Here is a 21,715-nt window from a genome sequence, read left to right on the forward strand (position 1 = left end):
TGCAGCATTTCAGCAGAGAACTTCATTTGAAGGTCTTTGGACTAACTGAGTCTCTTTGTTGAAAGCAGAGAAGTCTCGCTGGCCTGCTCTCACAGATTTTGTCCCAGGTCATTCCCCAATTACTGTTCAAGTGTTTTATGAGAGGTGATGGAGGACAGGACTGCAGACTATTGTGGAGCACAAAGAGAACTCGTGTTTTATGTTTGGAAGAGGTTGGGGGAAAATCCGTTGGGTTTTGTGGGTGCAATGGATGGCCACTCACCCGTGACAAACATCTGTACAAAAAGCTATTCCGCCTGAAGAATATCTCCAAGAACAATGTGCTGTAAAAATGCCGAGTGCTGACGTAAAGAAAGGCTACACTCAGGAGTTACGGATGTCTAAAATGCAGTAGTGTACGGTTGATAAGGTCATGCCACTTTTGTAATGAAAAGACAGGATTTGAGGGGGTGGAGGAGTGAGAAGCTTTATGGCTGAGGAGGACTTACCAGTCCGTCACAGTTGTTAATGGCAACCGAGGCCCCGGGCACGTCTGTGATGTCACCGATAAAGGTGCAGTCTGTCTTTAGCAGCTCACGTTGCAGTATCCTCTCAGTCCCGCCTGTAACTTCAGTCTGGTTGGCGCCCATACTGGCATCGTCACCGGTACTGTTGCTGACATTCCCGAAGCCGTGGACCTCGTCATGCCACTCAACCATCGCGCCCGGTGCCACCAGCTTGTTGTTGGGGCGCAGACGGAGGTGGAACTCCTTACCAAAGGCGGAGATGTTGAAGAAAAGTTTCTGCTCAGCCTCACCAGAGGAAGACACCTCTCTCTTGACACGCTGCTTGTGGGTGGCAGAGAGCAGGTGTGACAGGTAGTGTCCATGAGAGTCGGTGCTGAAGGGAGTGACAAGGCCGTATTCCTTCAGACGGCTCCTCAGACGCTCTGTAAGACAACACAGTGACAATGAGATGTTTTATTCAAGGCAGCAGGGAGAAGAATTAAAAAAACATTTCTGCACGTTTGTAAAATAACATTCCTTTTTCAGTCCAAATGTTCATGTGATGTGAAGAAAATATAAAGCTGAGAACTCTGTGGCTCGATGCAGCAGGGCCCCACATTATTTTTGGCTGGATCTGACCAGGGTGACAGGTGATAATTATTTTCATTATTAACCAATCCTCTGGTTTTTCAAATGAAACATTTCAAAATAGTTAAAAAAAAGACCCATCACAAGTTTTCAGTCTAAAGCAATGATACTCAAAAAAAAGGCAAACCTTCTTCATGAACTAGTGAACAAGGACCATGTTTAACAACAGCAAAACTACATGAAAACATCACTTTACAAACTCTCACACAACTCCTGCAGTATAATCCAAGTCTCATTTATCCAGTCATGTGCTCAGTTCTTCCCAAACACATGCATTTTCACCACAACGTAACAATATAAACACATTACTACAGTGTCATGCACGACCGGGCAGCGTGCCTGGGCACACTTGTGCGTTTGAACTCTGCTCAAGCAGCACTCGTGTGCCTAGGCACGTTCAGGGCATGCTACTCTTTGGTGGAAGTGTTTGTATTGTTGATGTTTAGCAGAAATGCTTGTATTTTGAAAGACCTGAGCACACGACTGGATAAATGAGACTTGGATTATACTGCACACTTTGTATGTGAGTTTGTAAACTGATGTTTTAACATGGTTTTGCTGTTGTTAAACGTGGTCCCCAATGACTTAGGAAGAATGTCCACCTTTTTTTTGGATTCTTTGTTCACTGTGGAGGCATGTGAGAAAAACAAAGCTTTTCTATCTATTTCTCTATTAACGATTTCTTCCGTTTTTATTTATTAATCAACAAAACTCTTCAGCACATTTACCATCAGATCTGTCCTTCCTCTTTACGTGTTATTACAGTTATGAACATTACTACCATTATCATTGTTAAAGAACAATAAATAAAGTCTTTCAAAGTGGGCATATTTCCACAGGCACAGGTGAGATGATAATATAACAAAACAGGAAGTCCAGTTTAAAGACTTCAAGATGCAAAGACTCTACACGAGAGTTAATCCTCCCTTGAGGCATAATTCACAAAGCTGGAAAGCTGTAATAACAACAGTTTGCTTCTCTGTCTCGATACTGAGAGGTAAACCATTGGAGAAGCACACATATAAACAGTACAAGGTATTCTGCCTGGAGTTTGAACTTGCATGTATTTGATTGCTGTTTCTTGAACCAGCGTTGTGCTGAAGCATTTGTCTGTGAAATGAGGAGGCTGTGATATTCTCTGCTATCACTGTTCTATACATGGCCTTGTTCTCCATCACAGATGGGCAGAATTTCATCAACTCTGATGCCAATGTCTCTTTTAAGCCACGCTGCTTTTAGATCTGGAAATGCATCTACAGGCTGAAGCCTTTCAGTGAGAGACTGTGGAGAAGAAAACCTTCCTTCTATAAGTTCTTGATAACCTGTTGCTGCCTTCAGTATGTCCAAAGTAAATACCTAGCACACACACACACACATATCAATATTCAATATCATCTTGGCATGGTACTCCATCCACCCTCAGGCTCTTGTTCCTTTGCTAATTTGTGGCTAACTCAATTGTACAAGGAAATCTGTGGGCCTTGAGAACACTCAGTTTAAAAGGAAATTTCCACCCAGGCTTAGTTTGCTTTTCCAAATGTGTGCGATGGCAGACACATTCAAAAATCTTTGGTCAGTTTTGGTTGGAAAAAAATGTAACATGAATATCGAAACCTTGTAATTATCTTGTAGGTTTTGACTAGAAGACGTTCAAACAGGTGTCAGTGGTGGAACTCAAATTACACGTCTGAGGAAATGCCATACTTTACAAATCATAGTGTGCACGCTCTGCATGTGATGTAACAACCGTGCATTTGATGAGCTTTAGAGAAAAAAAACATGCAGATATCACACAGACAAAATGATAATGATACTGACAGAGTGACGCACGTTAAGCTGTGGGTTTTGGAAGCAGCTTCATCACAGTTAAAACAGATCAGGACACACAGAGCACCTTCATCACATCTCCACAACTAAAGTAAACTACAGGCAGCACGTGTCTGATTTTTAACGGGCAAAAAAACATCAAAGGCCGTCTTTATGGGGCAAATACCTAACAGTTACATCACGCTAACTTTACTCTCTCTGCAAACATGGATGACACAGTGTTAGTTGTTTGATAGGGATACACAAAAGCCTGTGCAACATGTGCAGCACTGATGTAAGTTTAGAAAAAGTATTACACATTACCCCCACAGTTTGTTCTTGCAGTAAAAGCTGGTGTGACAAATCTTGAAGGGATGAAGAAGTTATAGAGCCATGGGTCAAAGAGGAGCCAAGAATTAGCTGTGTTCATTAGTGAGTATTTGAAGGAGTGGGGTTTCACTGCCTAATCCTCGGGAGGCCCGGGTCTAATCTCAAGAGCCATGTCTTCTACTTAGAGGAAGGAAAAAAAGCAGAACTTTGTGCGTTCTAGTTCTTTATTCAGACCTACAACACAGGTGCAGTTTAATCTTTTCTTAAAGCTTCTAAATCTTCAAATTCAAATCAAATCATGATTATGTCTCTCTACATTGTACTTTTTATTGGCAGCAGTTGTGAAACTATTTTGCATTGTGTGCAGCATGAAGTCAGATCGCGTCTACACTAATTCTCTTTATTAAGACAGAGTGAATTTGTTTGTTTGCTCTGTAAACTTGATCTGTTGTTTTTCTGACAAAGTAGCTGCTGCAGGACTGTTTTCTGTAGCATCAAATGGCACTTGTTGCTGCCATGGTAACCACACATATCGCCAAGGGCATAGTTTGGCGGTCCTCTGTGGTGGCTGTGGCTCAGAAGTAAAGCATGTGGTCCACTGATCGCAAGCTCAGCAGTTCGATCCCCAGTCTGCATATCAAAGTACCCTTGAGCAAGATACTGAACCCCAAATTGCTCCTGATGGTTGTCCCATCGGTGTGAGTGTGTTAAAAACTGAGCAGCAGGTGGCACCTTGTATGGTAGCCTCGGCCACCTTTGTGTGTGAATGGCCAAATGTGACTCGTAGTGGAAAAAGCACTTGGAGTGGTCAGATGACTAGAAAGGCGCTTTACATTTACCATTCCTTCTCCAGGAAATGTTGAGCATCGAACACTAAAATCCCTGCATTCTGGTGAATCTTTACACACCAATTCGCACCTTTTCTGCATCAATTTCCATTAAAAATGTCTTTAATTTCATCAAAATAAAAATCCTCTGCTACTTGTAAGTGTTTATTGTTGGGGGACAAATGCACATGCTCTAAATATGGAGGGGGACATGTCCCTGATGTCGCCCCCAAAAGCTATACCTATTGGTGTTGCCAAGAATTTAACTCATCTGATTGCTTCTTCAGGACTGTGTGGGTGTGGGCTGATGGTGGCAACTGTCATCACGTTTGATTTAAATGCTGCTAAATCCTGATTGGGGGATGTTTTTAACTGGAGCCTTGCTCATGTCAAACCAGTAAGAAGAGCGCTGACCAAAAACAAGAATCCAGAAATCTCTCATGTAAAATAAAACAATCTAACTTTGGAAGATGATTGTGTGGTCGTGCCAGACCCTCACTGCTCAGACTAAAAAGCTGATTCCAAGAAATATGTTCTAAAATCTTTCATGACCGACTGATCCTTGAAATTTTGGGCCGGACTACACGAATAAAATTGGAAGAGAGCAAATTTAGAGAAAAATTTCTGCCTTAAATTCATTTGCCGTGCTGTTTTTCAACACGGACCCTATTTTCTCATGCTTTTGTCTATTTAACAACAAAGACAAGATTTTTTGAAACTGGTAATCAGATTTCAACTAAATCAGAGATGTTGATTGTTGGAACAGTGGAAAGACAAACCAAGACATTTTTTGTGAGTTTTATCTTGCTTCTATTGGCTGTGAATGAAGTGTGTTTCACAATGTTAAAATTATTGTTTTATAAATGATGTCTGGTGGGATTGACGATGGTGATTTTGGGGCTTTTTCTGTTTAAATAAAAAGGATGTTATTCTTTATTAGAAAGATCTATCTCCATAAGGATCCTTTCCATAATGTTGTTAGACACTTAAACATGGGAAAACAAGGTCCAGGTGGAAAAATATCCCACTTACCCATTTAGTGTTTAAGGGTATGAAACCTGAAAAGGACGCCTGACAGCTAAAGGAACATTTCTGAATAGACCTTGGACTTGAGGTGACTTGGAGCAGACTTGGGTTTGCAGCACAATGCGTATGATTTTCTCTGTATGGAATATGTTTTAAAACCCTTTTATTTAAAAAGAGCAAAAGCTAACGCTCCACAGAGTCTGATCTGTAGTTGTACACATAAAACTCTTAAGCTGAAAAAGTACTTGTTCAGTTACTCTTAGAAGTCATTCACTCCAGTGCTACAAAGTTATTTCATACTTTTAGGTAATGCACTTACAGTATCTTTCTCTCTCTCTCTATTCAGATAGATGCATTGTGTCAAAATCAAAGGACAAGGCTAGAAAAGTTTCTCTGAAAGGTTGTTTACTTTCTCCTTTGACTTTCATGGTTACAGAGGTTAATAACTTCTACCACCTCAAACCATTTAAAACCATACTCATTCAAATATCAAACACTAAAGACACATTTTTAAATGATAGACAGCGTATTATAACACGAGTTGCATAATAATTCAATGAAAGTATAGTCTGAACAGTTTGCTAATGATTGGTTTTATCTTGACATTTCATGTTTTGATCCATGTTGGAAAAAACTGAATGTGTGTACTGAGAGGAACATTTGTAATTCACAATGAAAGGGCTAAAATGGTAGATTGTGTCTGAGACACTTTAGAACGACACATCTCTACTTTATCAAGGTACCCAGGTCATTGCTGCAGCCTCAACACAACACACCCTCAAAAGAGACTGGCTACAGATATGGAGTCATATCTATCTCCACCACAGTCATCAGTCCTGTAAGTTCATTTGTTTGTTGGGAGAGATTTTTGCAAAATTTGGCCAAAGAACACGTGATTACTAGTTGGAGCAGACAGCTCCACCATGAGGTCATTTATAAAGAACATGAGCTCATGACTCCTGAACGCTTTCTTGGAGTCTTCGGTAAAAGACAAAGGCACTGCTCATCTGAACAGATCCTGTGCCATTTTTCATTCTCAACATTCCTACAAACTTCATCTGAAACTGAATGACACTGGTGGAACAAGGTACAATGTTTGGCAACAAGTTGAGCTTCCAACCAAATGCAGATTTCTAAAAAGGTCCAACTACATCAGTACCTCTTGAGAAAAACTTGTGCGCTCACTGCAATGATGACTCTGTTTTATAGACGTTTCAGAGTCTCTTCTGTTCTTCTGTATTGTGCCATCGTTTGGGAACCTGAATCTGGCTAATAAGTATAGGCTTGTCCAGCTTGTCAAAGTGGCCAGCAAAGTTATTGGGATGAGTCAGCTGCAGCTCTCTGCCCTTTAGTGTAGGCAGGTCCTGAGGAAGGCCCAGGCCATACTGAACTGTCCTGATCGCCCCCTGCAGAGGGAGTTTGACCTCTCACCTTCAGGCCGTATATTCAGAGTTCCTGCTCAGAGGACAAAGAGATTCAAAACTTATTTTGTTTGTGCAACAATTAGTAGACCCAAATTGCACCTAAGCACTTAATGTGTTCAACAATTAGCTGTGTCTTGTACTGTCTTCATTTAAACTGATCTCTAATTTGCACTGTTTGTCCTTGTTATCTGTCTAGAGTGTTGCATTACATGATTATGTTTTTTAAGGATGAATGTGTTTGTATACCTGGCTGCAACCAAATGTCCCCTGGTGGGATGAATATGTTTCACTTGACCTATTTTCGGCATGCCCAAATTAAATAAACCATTTCATTTCCTGCGCAGCATGGTAGTGTGGTGGTTAGCACTGTCGCCTCACAGCAAGAGGGTTGCCGGTTCGATCCCGGGTGTGGGAGCCCCTCTGTGCGGAGTTTGCATGTTCTCCCCGTGTCAGTGTGGGTTCTCTCCAGGCACTCCGGCTTCCTCCCACAGTCCAAAGACATGCAGGTTAATTGATAACTCTAAATTGTCCATAGGTGTGAATGTGAGCGTGAATGGTTGTTTGTCTCTATGTGTCAGCCCTGTGATAGTCTGGCGACCTGTCCAGGGTGAACCCTGCCTCTCACCCAATGTCAGCTGGGATAGGCTCCAGCCCCCCCGCGACCCTCAAGAGGATGAAGCGGTTAGAAGATGAATGAATGAATGAATTTCCTATGAATTAATCAAATTATTGCAGAGGTTTCCTATGAAACATAAACTGATATAACTCCTTCATCAACTGTGCAGTGTCAATGATGGGAGCCAAAGCAATCCTGCATAATTTTAATATTTTTTCCAGCAACAGATGATGAAGCAGATTGGGATAGACAGCAGTCATTCATTCTGAATAATTTAAAATTTTGGCATAATTAATCCTCCTAATTTGGATTTTATGTCCCCAGATTTAATTTAGGGTTTCTCCAGGACTCATTGCTATTACAACTAATTAGGGTTATTGTCTATTTCTGTATGTAACTCAATGCAAGTCTCAATTTGTAAAACTGTGCCAGACTCACAATTACCTCAGTCGAATCAGCTTTGGCTGTTCAATATGGAACTACTCATCATTTTTTATCTGTATAGAATTTAAGAGTTTGAACAGGGTTCAGTGGGATGTTTAGGGTGACCGTGACGTCGAAGTAAGCCCACTGAGCTAATTCAGGCTTACTATGTTACCGATGAATCAGAACACAGCCAAGCCAACACTAGATACAAAACACAAAGCCTCTCTTCCTCTGAGCAGCTGCCTCCATCTGCCTCAGATGCATCCTGGGTCTGGGTCTGCAGCTGTCTGAGCAGTGTGAACACGAGCAGTGCTCACTGAGGGACCTCAGACTGATGAGGTGATTAATCTTGTATTCTTAGAACTATTATCTGTTCTTTTTGGTCAACTATGGAAAGTGAAATGCTTCCTTATATTGGTTATATAGCTTATTTTAAGGGCATTACAGGTCCTTTCAGCCTTCTCCCTAATCATTTGCTTATTCAAGAGGGACAATAGTTGGTCACTGACTGTCCAAGAGTCAGCTAGATAGCGAACTTTAATTCGCCGACCAACAAAACACTAATCACTGCATTGGCCAAAGCTAAAAGAACTTTCCATTTGATATACTGCTCCATACAAATGAGGAAAGTGAATACTGGTTTTATTTCAGCCATGATTCCAATTGGGATTTAACACTAAAGCGAGTAGAACACTGTCTGATGAAAGCTGACCAGCCAAATTCAGTGGACCTATGCTGCACTACAGTCCTCTGGTAGATGCTCGTGTTTGCCTGATAGTATTTGAGCACAGTGAAGCTGTCAGTGGGCGAAGTGGGTGGTAATTGCAGGTAATTTTGTACATTAAACAGGAGTTTGCAAGGTAGACAATATGATCAAAGATCAGGAGGTTGTACTGGAGCTAAATGTCAGTGATGAATCCTCATAAACTTTTTTTTCCTAGTTCTTTTATATAAACAGTGCACTGGCCTATGAATATTTTTCCTTGCTTGAGACCAAGTGGTAACACAGTATCAAAGGTGTGTGAAAATCATAGAGTACATGATTGCAGAGCCAGTGTGCAGACAAAGAGCAAATGCACAAGTGGCATCCGTTACTACAAGTGCAGCCCCTTAGGGTTTATTTTCTGATCCTGTGAGAGGAGAAATTGGCCTCTCTGCCTCTGCTATGATGGATTTTTCTCCATCCGCATGATTGGTGAACATCGATGCCAACAGAGCAGCTCTCCAAAGATGCGCTTCTTTGATTGTGAGGGTCTGAGACTACAACCTCACATTTACTCAACAGGTTTTAAACTGTGTTTACCTTCTTCATGCATGATGATGAAGAACATATCAATCTGGAAATCCATCGGTTTTTCTTCCTTTACCTCTGGAGGCACAGCCCGGAGTTTTTCGACTAACGGAAGTGCAGGGGCCTCTGCGATCGCTCACGCCCTTCACTTCCGGCGGTGCCCCCAGGGAATCACCATGTTGTTTACAAATAGCCTACTTCGGGTAGAAAACCAGCAGAGTTTAGCTATATATCACATTTTTCACATCACTATATCATCGTGTAGACTAATCTGATGTTTGTTAAGTCTATAAACACAATGATTGAACAAACGTTACTATTTCTGTGTGTTTTGTAATTAACATGGTTATCGTAGATTAGCTGGGCTAACCGTTAGCTGTTAACGTTAGCCGTTAGCGGTGTCTGTAATAACCATAGACTGTATAAAAATAAGGTAATAACTCAATAAACGGTCCGTGAATAAAATATTTTTTCCAGCGGATATCTTAGTTACAACATGATTGAGCTAGCAAAGCAGTTTTGTGTTGCTGTGTGTGGTATTTATTCAGTTATGGGAAATCACGATGTCTAGAAAGCATCAGTGGCTGCAGCTGACAGGGACAGTTAGCAAAGCTAACATCAGCACATCATCTGTTAAAAGCCTCCCGTTGTCGGATACGACATGAAACTACTCCAGTTAGCTCAATCATGTTGTAACTAAGACATCGGCTGGAAAAAAAAAAAATTTTCACGTTGACGAGACGCCGTTTTGGGTGGAGCGGTCGCTATGGACACGGAGCTTGCTGTTTCTGTAGGTACACATTTCCTGGGGACACCTGCACGTCTCAGCCACGCCCCCTCCATTCAAACTCAAAGCCCCGCCTTCCCCCCCGTCTCTAGTCGTCTTTCACACAGGGCTGCCGACAGAGTCTACAATGTAAATTGCAGAATCTGTCTTGAGAGATTAAGAACATATTGACAAGTAACTGAATAGCCTGGGTGGAGAAACTTAAGTATGTTTCCATATAGAGAATGAAGGGTACAGTGTTGCCAATTTAGCGACTTTGTCGCTATATTTAGCGACTTTTCAGACCCCTCTAGCGACTCTTTTTCAAAAAAGCGACTAGCGACAAATCTAGCGACTTTTTCTGAAGTTATTGAAGACTTCTGGAGACTCTGTTGTGAGAGCACATATCATTCTTACACTTCTCAACGAGCAGCGGATGCTGCCGTGGGCTCCTCTCTCGCCCCAAATCACTCACAGACGGCCCAGTCCTCCCTCCCAGCTGCAGTCAGAGCAGGAGATATTAACCCCTCCACGTCCAGACTGCAAGTGAATCGCGCATGCGCGGAACCGCCGCTGGCTGATCCCGACCTGGTTTACAGTCAGGACGGGATGTAAATGTAAAATTGTCTTTGTCTAATATAAATTACTGAAAGAAGGTTCATTTGTAGTTCTAAACATATTCAGAGTGTTTTTTTTACTTAGTTTTTGTCTCTCCCACGACGTTTTTCCTCTCTCCTACACCAGCCATTACAATTACATGCATATGGACAATTATGCAAATTAGGCGATGACGTCATTTAGCGACTTCTAGCGACTTTTAGGACAGCCAATAGCTACTTTTCTTACTGAGGAGTTGGCAACAGTGGAAGGGTACCTGAATGGTTTGATGAGGAAAGAATGATTTGAATCATATGTTGTGGCTTTCACAATCACCACATCTCATCCCAGTGGGCTATTCTGGAGTGAGATGCAACACAACTCTCCACCACCTTCATCAAAACACCAAATGGGGGAATATTTAATGGGAGAATGTTGTTCATCCCTCAAAGAGAGTTCTTCCTTCAGTTTGTCACCAGCCCTGACAAAAACTGACTGATACTTCACCTCAACCTGAAAACTTGTGACCTTGAACACACCAAAGAGACTTTTTAGACCAATGGGGGAAAACGAAATCAACAAACCAACCAAATTCACGCCACCATGAATATGACCACACAGGCTCATCGTATGCTTTAAGTGTCACAATGTTTCCAAGAAACTCATCTGTACGATGTTGTAGTTGATTTTAAGCACCAGAAGTGACGGAAGCAGCTTTGTGCATACTTTCACACCTCAGTACACCTGCAAGTGGGCATGATTTGCAGATTGTCTGTTTCAGAAAGTTGCAAAAAATGTCATAAGAAGTAGGGTAGGCTGGATATTAGATCCAGCTATTCAAACATCTGTAAGCGCTTCAGTTAAAGCATAGTGACACCTTTAGAGCCCTGACATACCTGCTCATTCATTCATTTTCCATAACCCCTTATTCTGTTAGGGGCTGTGCGGGGGTGGAGCCTATCCCAGCTGACGTTGGGCGAGAGGCGGGGTAGACCCTGCACAGGTCAGACAACCATTCATGCTCACATTCACACCTAGGGGACATTTAGAATCACCAGTTAACCCAACCTGTTGGACATGTAAACTCCGCATAGAAGGGCTCCCCCACCCCAGGGTTTGGAGCTCCCACCCTAGGTTCTCCCCACAAACCCTCTTGCTCTGAAGCAACAATGCTAACCACTGCACCACCATGCCGCCTGACATACCCAGCTGCCTTAAAAAAACTAGCGCTGACTACAGCTGTGATCACACTACGAGTGACAAAGCAACAAGCTGGTGACATAAAGCAAACACTGACACCCGACACTCGTCGCTGTGTGATGGACGTGATGCGCTACGAATTAAAGTTGAGCTGGCTTCAACTTTTTACAGCTCTCCAATGATGCAAATCATGTGTGTTTGTTTCTAACTGGGGCGGTGAAATGCGATGCTAAAATGTAGCTCAAACATTGATCAAAAGAAGATAACCTTTTCTTTGTTTTTGCCCAAATACAAACATTAGATGATGTTCAGTCACGGTGCTTTGTTGCAAGTAGTGGACACACACAAGCCCATGACCACAGAACTACATCAATGAGCACTTAAGCAAAAGTGCAGCGGTGACACATCGATAATCTACTCTGTTTCTCTGGAACTGGTTGCATGAACACAGCATATGACTGAGTGATGCATCACCACAACTTAAAAGCTTGTGAACTTGAATAAACCACAAAGGCTTACATCAATGACCAGCTGACCACCGGGGTGGATGAAGATGCTGTAGTAACATGAAAGGAGAACTCTCGTGTGTGTTTCTAACATTCTCTCATGCCTGTACACACTTGACCAATTGCTACACAAAATGGGCATGATTACTGGATTCTCTGATGTTCAGGTAACAGTTAAGACTATGACAGAAATTTACAATTTAAAGGCTCGTCTTAACCCAAGCTATTTCATACACTTTTCCCAAATTACTTATTTTTTCTTGCTCCTATGAGATTTCCCAGTCTGACTCATCAAACTCTTCTTACAATACAACCTCAATGTTAAGTGCTCATTTCAACCTGATGATTGCCCCCTGTTCATGAGGAGGTGTGTGCTCATGGGATGTGATCATCAGCACAAACAGTTAACTCCCCTGAAATGGCCATATAAGGGCTCCTCCTGCCTTCTCCATGTGTGGGAAGGTTTAGCTCACAAATATGAGTAGAAGGAAGAGCTTCAGGACCTTCTCTTAGCACACAACATCACAACAAAATTAGCAGCGTCAGTGGTTGTATTAGGAGACTGTAAAGAATAAGAACATTTGAAATGTTAATAGAGGTGTCAACGTGTCATCAGAGCAGCAGCGCTGACTGAAATAAAGAGCAAATGCTTTGACATGAAGCTAAAATAAGCACCTGTAGCTAAGGTGAAATACACTGCCTGGCCAAAAAAAAAGTCACCACCAAAAAAAAAGGTCATACACTCTAATATTTCGTTGGACCGCCTTTAGCTTTGATTACGGCACGCATTCGCTGTGGCATTGTTTCGATAAGCTTCTGCAATGTCACAAGATTTATTTCCATCCAGTGTTGCATTAATTTTTCACCAAGATCTTGCATTGATGATGGTAGAGTCTGACCGCTGCGCAAAGCCTTCTCCAGCACATCCCAAAGATTCTCAATGGGGTTAAGGTCTGGACTCTGTGGTGGCCAATCCATGTGTGAAAATGATGTCTCATGCTCCCTGAACCAGTCTTTCACAATTTGAGCCCGATGAATCCTGGCATTGTCATCTTGGAATATGCCCGTGCCATCAGGGAAGAAAAAATCCATTGATGGAATAACCTGGTCATTCAGTATATTCAGGTAGTCAGCTGACCTCATTCTTTGAGCACATACTGCCCCCACAGGCTTGTACAGTAGGCACTAGGCATGATGGGTGCATCACTTCATCTGCCTCTCTTCTTACCCTGATGCGCCCATCACTCTGGAACAGGGTAAATCTGGACTCATCAGACCACATGACCTTCTTCCATTGCTCCTGAGTCCAATCTTTATGCTCCCTAGCAAATTGAAGCCTTTTTTTCCGGTTAGCCTCACTGATTAGTGGTTTTCTTAAGGCTACACAGCTGTTCAGTCCCAATCCCTTGAGTTCCCTTCGCATTGTGCGTGTGGAAATGTTCTTACTTTCACTATTAAACATAGCCCTGAGTTCTACTGTTGTTTTTCTTTGATTTGATCTCACCAAAGGTTTAAGTGATCGCCGATCACGATCATTGAGGATTTTTTTCCGGCCACATTTCTTCCTCGAAGACGATGGGTCCCCACTATCCTTCCAGTTTTTAATAATGCGTTGGACAGTTCTTAACCCAATTTTAGTAGTTTCTGCAACCTCCTTAGATGTTTTCTCTGCTTGATGCATGCCAATGATTTGACCCTTCTCAAACAGACTAACATCTTTTCCACGACCACGGAATGTGTCTTTCGACATGGTTGTTTAGGAAATGAGAAGCAACTCATTGCACCAGTTGGGGTTAAATAACTTGTTGCCAGCTGAAAGATAATTGCCCATGCAGTAATTATCCAATAGGAGGCTCGTACCTATTTGCTTAGTTAAATCCAGGTGGCGACTTTTTTTTTTTTGGCCAGGCAGTGTAGGTAAGATGGTAAATGGACTGCACTTGTATAGCGCCTTTCAAGTCCTTCCAAAGCGCCTTTACACTTTGTCACATTCACCCATTCTCGCACACATTCACACACTGGTGGCCGAGGCGACCATACAAGGCGCCACCCTCTACCCAGTAACCATTCACAAGCTCGGAACAGCCATTGGGAGCAATTTGGGGTTCAGTATCTCGCCTGAACCACCGATCTTACGATTAGTGGACGATCCACTCTACCTCTGAGCCACAGCTGCCCTAAGAGAGTATAATATGCTAACTGATGGTACACCGCAACTTCCATGAAGACCTAAAAGTTGTTGGACAACTATCTGACCATATATGTAAATTCTCGTGCCTAAATATGCCAACAAAATGTGAACATCTGAATCATTACATCATCAGATTAGTGTGGAGAAAGGTAGAGTATTTGCTCATGATGTGCATTTTGTCCTTTTTCCAAAAGAGAACTCGCAAAAAGTCCTCATAAACCACTTGGGAACAAAATCCGCTCCTACAAGTGGTTCTCGCATGAGGCCCGTTGACTCTAACTTGTAAAAAGAGGGAAAGATGGAGGTGGAAAATTTAAGAGAAACCACACTACATGGGTGAAATAACTGCTTTACAAGGCTGATAATGGGCCCAGAGACGGGCCAACGGTGGCAGACTACAAGCGAAGCGCTCCGCCGCTGTCCAACTGGCAGCTGTCATCTTGCTGTGTGAGGGCCCTTGAGGTGCTCAGAAGATAACGGCGGGTGTAAAAGGATCCTACGTGGACGCTGTTGCAGCTCACTTGTTTCTTAACCTCAGAATGGATAACAGATGTGCGGGATTTAGAAGTGGAATTTTCTTTCCTGTATAACAAAGCCCTTGAAGCAGTTTGCTCATGCAGTATAAGTGTGTGTGGAGGACAGTGTGTGTGTGTGTGTGTGTATGTGTAGGGGGAATGGTAGCAAAGGGTATAAGGGGAGGGTGTATTACAGAGCTCCTCACACACAAACTCCCCTCCCACTTTGATCTCACTGCACCAGGGCTGCTCTCCTGAGTTTCTCTTCTACTTTCACACAACTTACATCTAATTAATAACAAGATGAAGCGAAAATAAACAGGACTTACCCTCTTTATCTACTCCACCAGCCTGTAAGAGGAGAGAGAAAGAAGCACGTTAAATTGCGGTAGAAGCCAGAAGGAAATTGACAGAGTGAGATGTCCAGCAGCAGAAAGTTTACTGCAAGCTGCTTGTAAATTTTAACAAAAATGCCTTTATTTCACGCGTCTTATGTAACAGGCTAAACCCATGCGTGTGCAGTGTCAACATGCATTTCACTGAGGACGCAGTGTGCGCATTCACACAGGCAGAGAGTTTGCAGACACTGTTTAAAACCTGTTGCAGAGCCGGGCACCGCTTCTCCGCTTTATTTCATCTGAACGGCGGAGGCAAACATTGCGCACACTTAGAGTAAAAATGAGGAGACTGTGAAGCGGTGCGGACACTTACCTTGTCAGCTGAAGTCATTACAAATCCTACAAGTAGTAACGCTAGTGACAGGACAGCCATCACGAGTCTTTAAGTGATAAAGAAAAAAAAAACTTTATCCAAACGTCAAATTAAAATAAGCACCAAAAAAGAAGTCGGGAAGCGGCTCATTCAGAAGTGATCAGAGTGGATGTGCAGCCTCTGTTTCAGCTCAAAGACTGAAACACATTCAAAGTTTCATTAAAACAGGAGTGAGGCGAGTTGCGACACTTTGTCAGTCAGTCAGTGCTTGTTTTTCTGTTTGACTGAAAGTTTCTAGAAAGTTTGTTGGTGGAAGTTAGAAGGACATCCCCTCTGCCGCTGGCCGGACAGAGCTGCAGTGTGAAGCTCTTGCAACCTGGCACTTGGCTCCCCTGGCTAATAAACGGCATAGACCAGCCCTGCGTGACGTCACTCCGCCCTGTCTTCGAGCCCCAAACACATGGAGGGACTGAGGAGGAGGAGGAGGACGAGGAGGAGGAGGAAGAACCCCCTCTCCCCAAAACCTCATCCCAGACAGGACAGGATCAGACAGAGCATTAGTGCAACTTTATTAAACCATTCATAAGCAGTGGTGGAAAGTAACACAGTACATTTACTCGAGTACTTTTACTTTACTTAACTGCTACTTCATACTTCACTACATTTCAGAAGGAAATATTGTACTTTTACTCCACTACATTTACTTTATACCTTTAGTTACATTGAATGTTTAAATCTATCATACAAAATATAACCAGCTGATAAATTTTGATGTAACCTGATATTATACATTAAGATAAAACTTTATTGATCCTCAACATTAAAGTGATGAACACATTAATTCTAACCAAATAATATAATATGCATTGTCATGAAATGGGCCATTCTGCATAATGAGTACTTTTACTTTTGGTACTTTAAGTGCATGTTGGTGCTAAGACTTCTGTACTTTCACTTGAGTAAAGATTTAAATGTGAGACTCCACCTCTTCCTGTGAAGCATCTTTAATTTACAAAGAACAAACAATAAATAAATACTTGATAAGACAGTGTAGCTTTAATCTTATTGCTTTAATCACACCAAAGATTACAGACATGAACAAAGCCTCACAGCCTGTTTGGAACAACACATTTATAGACCGTACACAACAGCAAACCACTGACAGGAGGATATAGCGTGCAATTTGTTGGCTGATTGCAGTCTGTACACGCACTGTAGGTACTGAGTGTGTGGGATTGTGAATAGCCACAGCTTTGTGTGTGTGGACCGTAAAGATGCAGGAACTGTACGTATAACTGTATCTTTTAACTGCAAGTGCATGTACCCAGGACAAATTTCCTTCGGGACAATAAAGTCTATCTTATCTTATTATATATGATCAAGCATGTATAATCAATCTACACCAGTCGTGGATAAATACACATACACCTGAATGTATTCTAAATTGGCTGACAATTTCCTTATGGTGTGTTCTGAACCATTGCTTATAAGTGCTGAATACAGAGGCAGCTAAGCTGCACACACCTGTGGAATAATGTCGTAGCCTGTAATTCAGGAGGCGCTGTCATCGTACAGTCTGTATACATCAAATTTAATGTCATACCCAGGTTTATTAGGTTCATCTCGCACAGTGTAACAGTGCTGATGAAAACATCAACAGTCCATTTGCTTTGAGGGTTTTAACTGCGCAAACAAATATAATAAACCAAATCAAATTTCTGTCAATTTATCTCTTTTTCATTCCTATAATTTGGAAGAACAAATATGAATGTTATGTTTTCATTTGTATTTCAATTGTCAAATCTTCAAAAAACAAATCTGAATGTCCTCTCCTTTCCCATCACCCTCATAATTATTACTGTATAGATGTGGAGCCTCACTGTCCTGACATTATTAAAGAGAAGAGGAACAGAGATTAGGGGCTGAAACACATTTGAATCGAAAAACTTGAAATGAGCACTCTGACCAATACTCCTCTTTCTCTGATGGCCATTAGTTTGAACCTCTGGTGTCATCACTGTCAAAGTGTTTGGGTTTGGTACGCCTTAAAGTTGCCTCAGAACGCATCATCATCACAGGTTATTGCCTTCTAGTTGTGAGATTAATTGTTCAACCAACCTTAGATTGTTTCATTTGATGGGTTTTATAGGCCTGAAGAGGTATTTAATGTTTAACCAGTTATATGCTAAAAAAAATAAATAATAAAAAATAAAATAAACACAATTTTATATAAAACATAATTTTCCAAGATGACTTTATCAGTCTTGTAACCCCTGGGTAAGGTCTCAACCCTCTATCAATACTGCTGGTGATAATATTTCTAATGCCTACCCTTCCTCATCTGAACACATGGTGGGACAGGAGAACAAGGAGAAGCACTCAACTTCCACCACCCAAACTGATGAGGGTAAGAGGAGCATATACTGATGGTAAGGAGACAAAACATAAACACTGTGAAATATACATGAATCATTATTAAATTCAGACAGTTATACACTAACAATAAGTAAAAATACTTTGAATTTTGGTGGAAACTTTTGTGTCTGTTTGGCAGAAGTTACTTTTGTTTCATAACAGATTATTATTATTTTATTTGTTTTAGTTTTCTCTTCAGCTACATTTCTCATGTATCTGACAGTCTTAAAATATTCCAACATCTGGAAGGACATCTATGAACCATTTGTGTGAGAGCAGCAGAGTTCCCCTCTTAGCTGACTTGAAAGCTGCAGAGGGCGAGAGCTGCATGTAGAACCAGGTTAGGAGGGGGTGTAGCAATCATCTGCAATGATATGAACTTTACTCTGCCTCATTACTGACTGCACAGTCTCTGCTTCTCCCTCTCTGTTTTTCATGTCAGGGTTCTCCCAGGTAGAAATGCCCTGACTTCACAAGAATGGCTCAGAGGGAGTGTTTGAATATTAATACAGAAACCCAGGGACACCTCTGACCAGAGCAGCAGAGAGATGTGTAAACCTCTGGGGGGGAATACATTAGCGTAAATGTCTCCATTGGATGCCGACTTCACAAGCAGGCAAATGGCTGAAGCCCACACTTTCTAAATAGCAATGACATTTATAAATACTGGTGGCTTCACACAAACACATGAAGTTTAAACACCTCCTACCTGCAGAGTGGAATTCAGACGGCAGCAGGAAGGTGTGGAGTAATCCAGTTTGATTTCCCAGCAGCAGGTAACTACTGAGAGGAAGTACTCGGGTCCTTCAAATAAAAGAAAAACAATCGAAAAAGACTCCTCTACAAATATCAATCAACTTGTTCTGCAGAAAATTGGCCGCTGAGACTGACTTATTTTTAGATGTTATTATAGCAGAGCAGTCACCAGACTAAAATGTTGATATTGTACTGTATGTTTCTGCAAATCAATCAATCATTTATTTGTCGTCTGAGATCACAAAAGTTACGACTCCAGCGTACTGCGATCCTGCAGCTCCTTCAACGTGAGCATTGCAATTTAGTCGTATCTTGTGTGTTCTTACATTGACTGTGTTTACAAGGTCTTCAGTATCCCGGTTTTGAGGCTTATCCTGGCTTTGAGCATATCCGGAATATGATGTTTACATGGAACACAGAGAAACCCGGTTATTCATATCCCTGTATACATGATAAATACCAGTAACCCGTTTTCTGATCACTGCATCCTATCTGCGCAGATGTGTGTTACATCTTTTGTTTACAACAGACTGAGCGGGAAATTTGTTTAATATATTTATTATATTTAGAAATAAGAAATAAATGAGACCTCTGTGGCTTCTAGTGGGCTTAGTGTTAGTAAATACTCACATCGCATTACAGCTATGGCTCATCCACTTCATCTTCAGCAATGGGAGGAGAGAGCGACAACAAATATTGAATACGTCACCAACTTTGATAGGTATTCGGCTGTCACTGCCACCCGTCTTCTGCTGTCTAAACACGTAGTTATGTTGAGTTCTTTCATCATTTTCAGGCAAAATTCAGTCTCTTCGTCGCTCCAAAAATGGGAAGCTCTCATTGCCGCCATGTTGCTTGTATATCTGGTGCGTCACTCTGGTGCCTGCGCACACGTCAGGCAGCCGTCACAGACCGGGATAAGGCGGATACATGCTCTAGTATCCCGGCTTCTATTGGAGTGCTCCAGGTGGCAAAACCGGGTTTCTTGAAACCGGGAAAAGGGCATAACCCGGTTTCTGATTTCGGGATATGGTGTTTACATGCACAAACACAAAAACGGGATACTTAAAAAACCCAATCAAAACCGGGATACTAAAGACCTTGTAAACACAGTCACTGTTGGCTGCTGCTTTATTACTGCCCCTGTTTCCAAATGGTTCTGGTAAGTTATTGTGTCTGGTTGTGGAATGAATGAACTGTCCACACAATCTGACCCCAACAAGACGGCTGCGTGGTCGCTCCCTTTAAGAATGGACAGCACTGTTCTGCAACTGTCTCTGAGTGGCAGTGATCCACAGCAGGAACAGGACAGCACCTCCTTCCCACAGTCACACCAGTCCTTACTCACCATAAATCACACGCTTCCTTTCCAACTCTCACCAGAGTCCTCTGGTCTCCTGGTTAAATGGCACTGTCCAGGATGAGGCCAAGTTTTGGCCAATCAAAGGATATTACAGCTCTTGATATACCGTTGAAAAGTGATGCCACACGGAGATCGTCAGTTTATTCCTCATTGCCTGTATAGATGTACCACAGACTCAGTGTGTTCACTGATGTCATTGGTGAAATCTCATAGTTGTGTCTTGGGAACACGTTCCAGACTCTGGTTTGCTCCGTCTCTCACATCACTGCAAGCATGTCGTACTTTGTTGACTGCAACATAAAGGCAGCATGGTAGATCCTCCCGACTCCTCTCTGCAGCTGCCTCTGAACGGTATATAGTAGTGGTCCAGGGCAGGAACAGGACAGCACCTCACATTCCCACCGTCACATCAGTCCTTATTCACCATAAAGCACAGCTCCTGATATCCTGTTAGAAACTGATGCGGGCACTGAGGTCATCCAATTTAACGTCTAAAGCCTGCACAATGGCTAGCAGGATGCTAGTCTGGCATAAAGATAAACGCAATCTGGATCACAGTCAGTGTTTGATTCCTGTGCCTCTAATGTAGATATGAATGCAGAGATGGTCTTGCTTGTCCATGTGGTTGGGATTTTAGCTGATGTCCATCTTCTCCATCTTTTTCTCCATGTTACTGATGTTTACACTTGAAATCTGTGACCTGTCCAGCTAGCAGAATTGCATGAGAGGACAGTTTACAGACTGGTGAGTTGATTTCCTCATCCTGTGACTCGCAGCCTTACGCCTCTGTCGTAAAAAGCCAACCACAAAAAGCACTACCAACACTTCAAATACAGACATAAGAGCATTAAGTCAGCACATATTTAGCGGAGCCAACAGAGAGGCAACTGGAAATGTCTGCGCCCACGTCACAAATCACGGATATGTTACATTTGTCTGTTTCATACTGTGCATGTACATAAGCTGATTTTTTCATCAGGAGGAGGATGGGATGTTGGAGAGTGTTAAACTATGGCGAACCGGCTGCCAAGCAGCAGACAGCAGCAGCCCACTGATAGAGACCAATGCAAGCAGGTATTTTTTAACAAGAGTTCGGGACATGTCTAGCGTATACTAGTCTCGCCACCAGACAATCAGAGATCTCCGCCTTCTGATAGTCTGGGGACACTCCTTTCTAAAGTGTGTTTAACACACCGGAGAAAACAGCCAGCAACAAAGCATTTTTTAAAAGGACACGCCCTCCCGGAAATGTTCGCTCCCCCTTTTCTCGTCCGCAAGGAAACAAACACACAGAGAGCTTGAAAATGGATGCCGAGAGATTTAACTCTGTTTTATCAAACGTGTGCTCAGTCCACAAGATTGTGGAAATGAGGAACTTACAGCGACTTTGTTTAAAACTTTTAACGTAGTCGGACTATGTTTATGAGCACAAGAGTTCAGCGAGCCACCGAAGGACCGCCCTGCGGATTTACTATTGGTTCTGCAACGTAGGGAGTATTTTTAAACTCTGAAATTGTATCCACCCATCTAAACAAAAAATCAGGAAGAAAGCCATCAGTCTTTAGTTAAGCAAAGCATCTAAAGACTGATTTGTGAGTCTAAGTGTATACACTTAGTTTTGTCCAGAGGTTCCCAAACTCAGAGTCAGGCCCCCATCAGAGGATCACAAGAACAATTTGAGGTGTGGATAGTTAAGTGGAAAAAATAAACATTAAACAAATAAATGTGTGTATTGATTTTATCTCAAACATATGCTCTGTTGTTAATAGAAAATAATTTTACCTCTTTTGGCCTTGAATAATTATTCAAATGAAAC

General features: G+C 42.2%; 1 protein-coding gene across 1 annotated transcript in view; it reads right to left on the bottom strand.

Moving 5' to 3' along the window:
* adamts3 (ADAM metallopeptidase with thrombospondin type 1 motif, 3) overlaps positions 1-15,723 on the bottom strand; it is a 227,024-nt gene extending 211,301 nt beyond the window's left edge. Inside the window, exons 1-3 of the mRNA XM_033620106.2 lie at positions 15,366-15,723; positions 14,984-15,005; positions 489-928 (exon numbers count right to left, since the gene is read on the bottom strand). Of these exons, the coding sequence (XP_033475997.2) occupies positions 489-928; positions 14,984-15,005; positions 15,366-15,425 (522 nt within the window). The 5' untranslated portion in view covers positions 15,426-15,723. The remainder of the gene's footprint in view (positions 1-488; positions 929-14,983; positions 15,006-15,365) is intronic.
* Positions 15,724-21,715: the final 5,992 nt, after the last annotated feature.

This window comes from Epinephelus lanceolatus, chromosome 9 (assembly GCF_041903045.1).
Source record: "Epinephelus lanceolatus isolate andai-2023 chromosome 9, ASM4190304v1, whole genome shotgun sequence".
In the NCBI taxonomy this organism is placed as follows: domain Eukaryota; kingdom Metazoa; phylum Chordata; class Actinopteri; order Perciformes; family Serranidae; genus Epinephelus; species Epinephelus lanceolatus.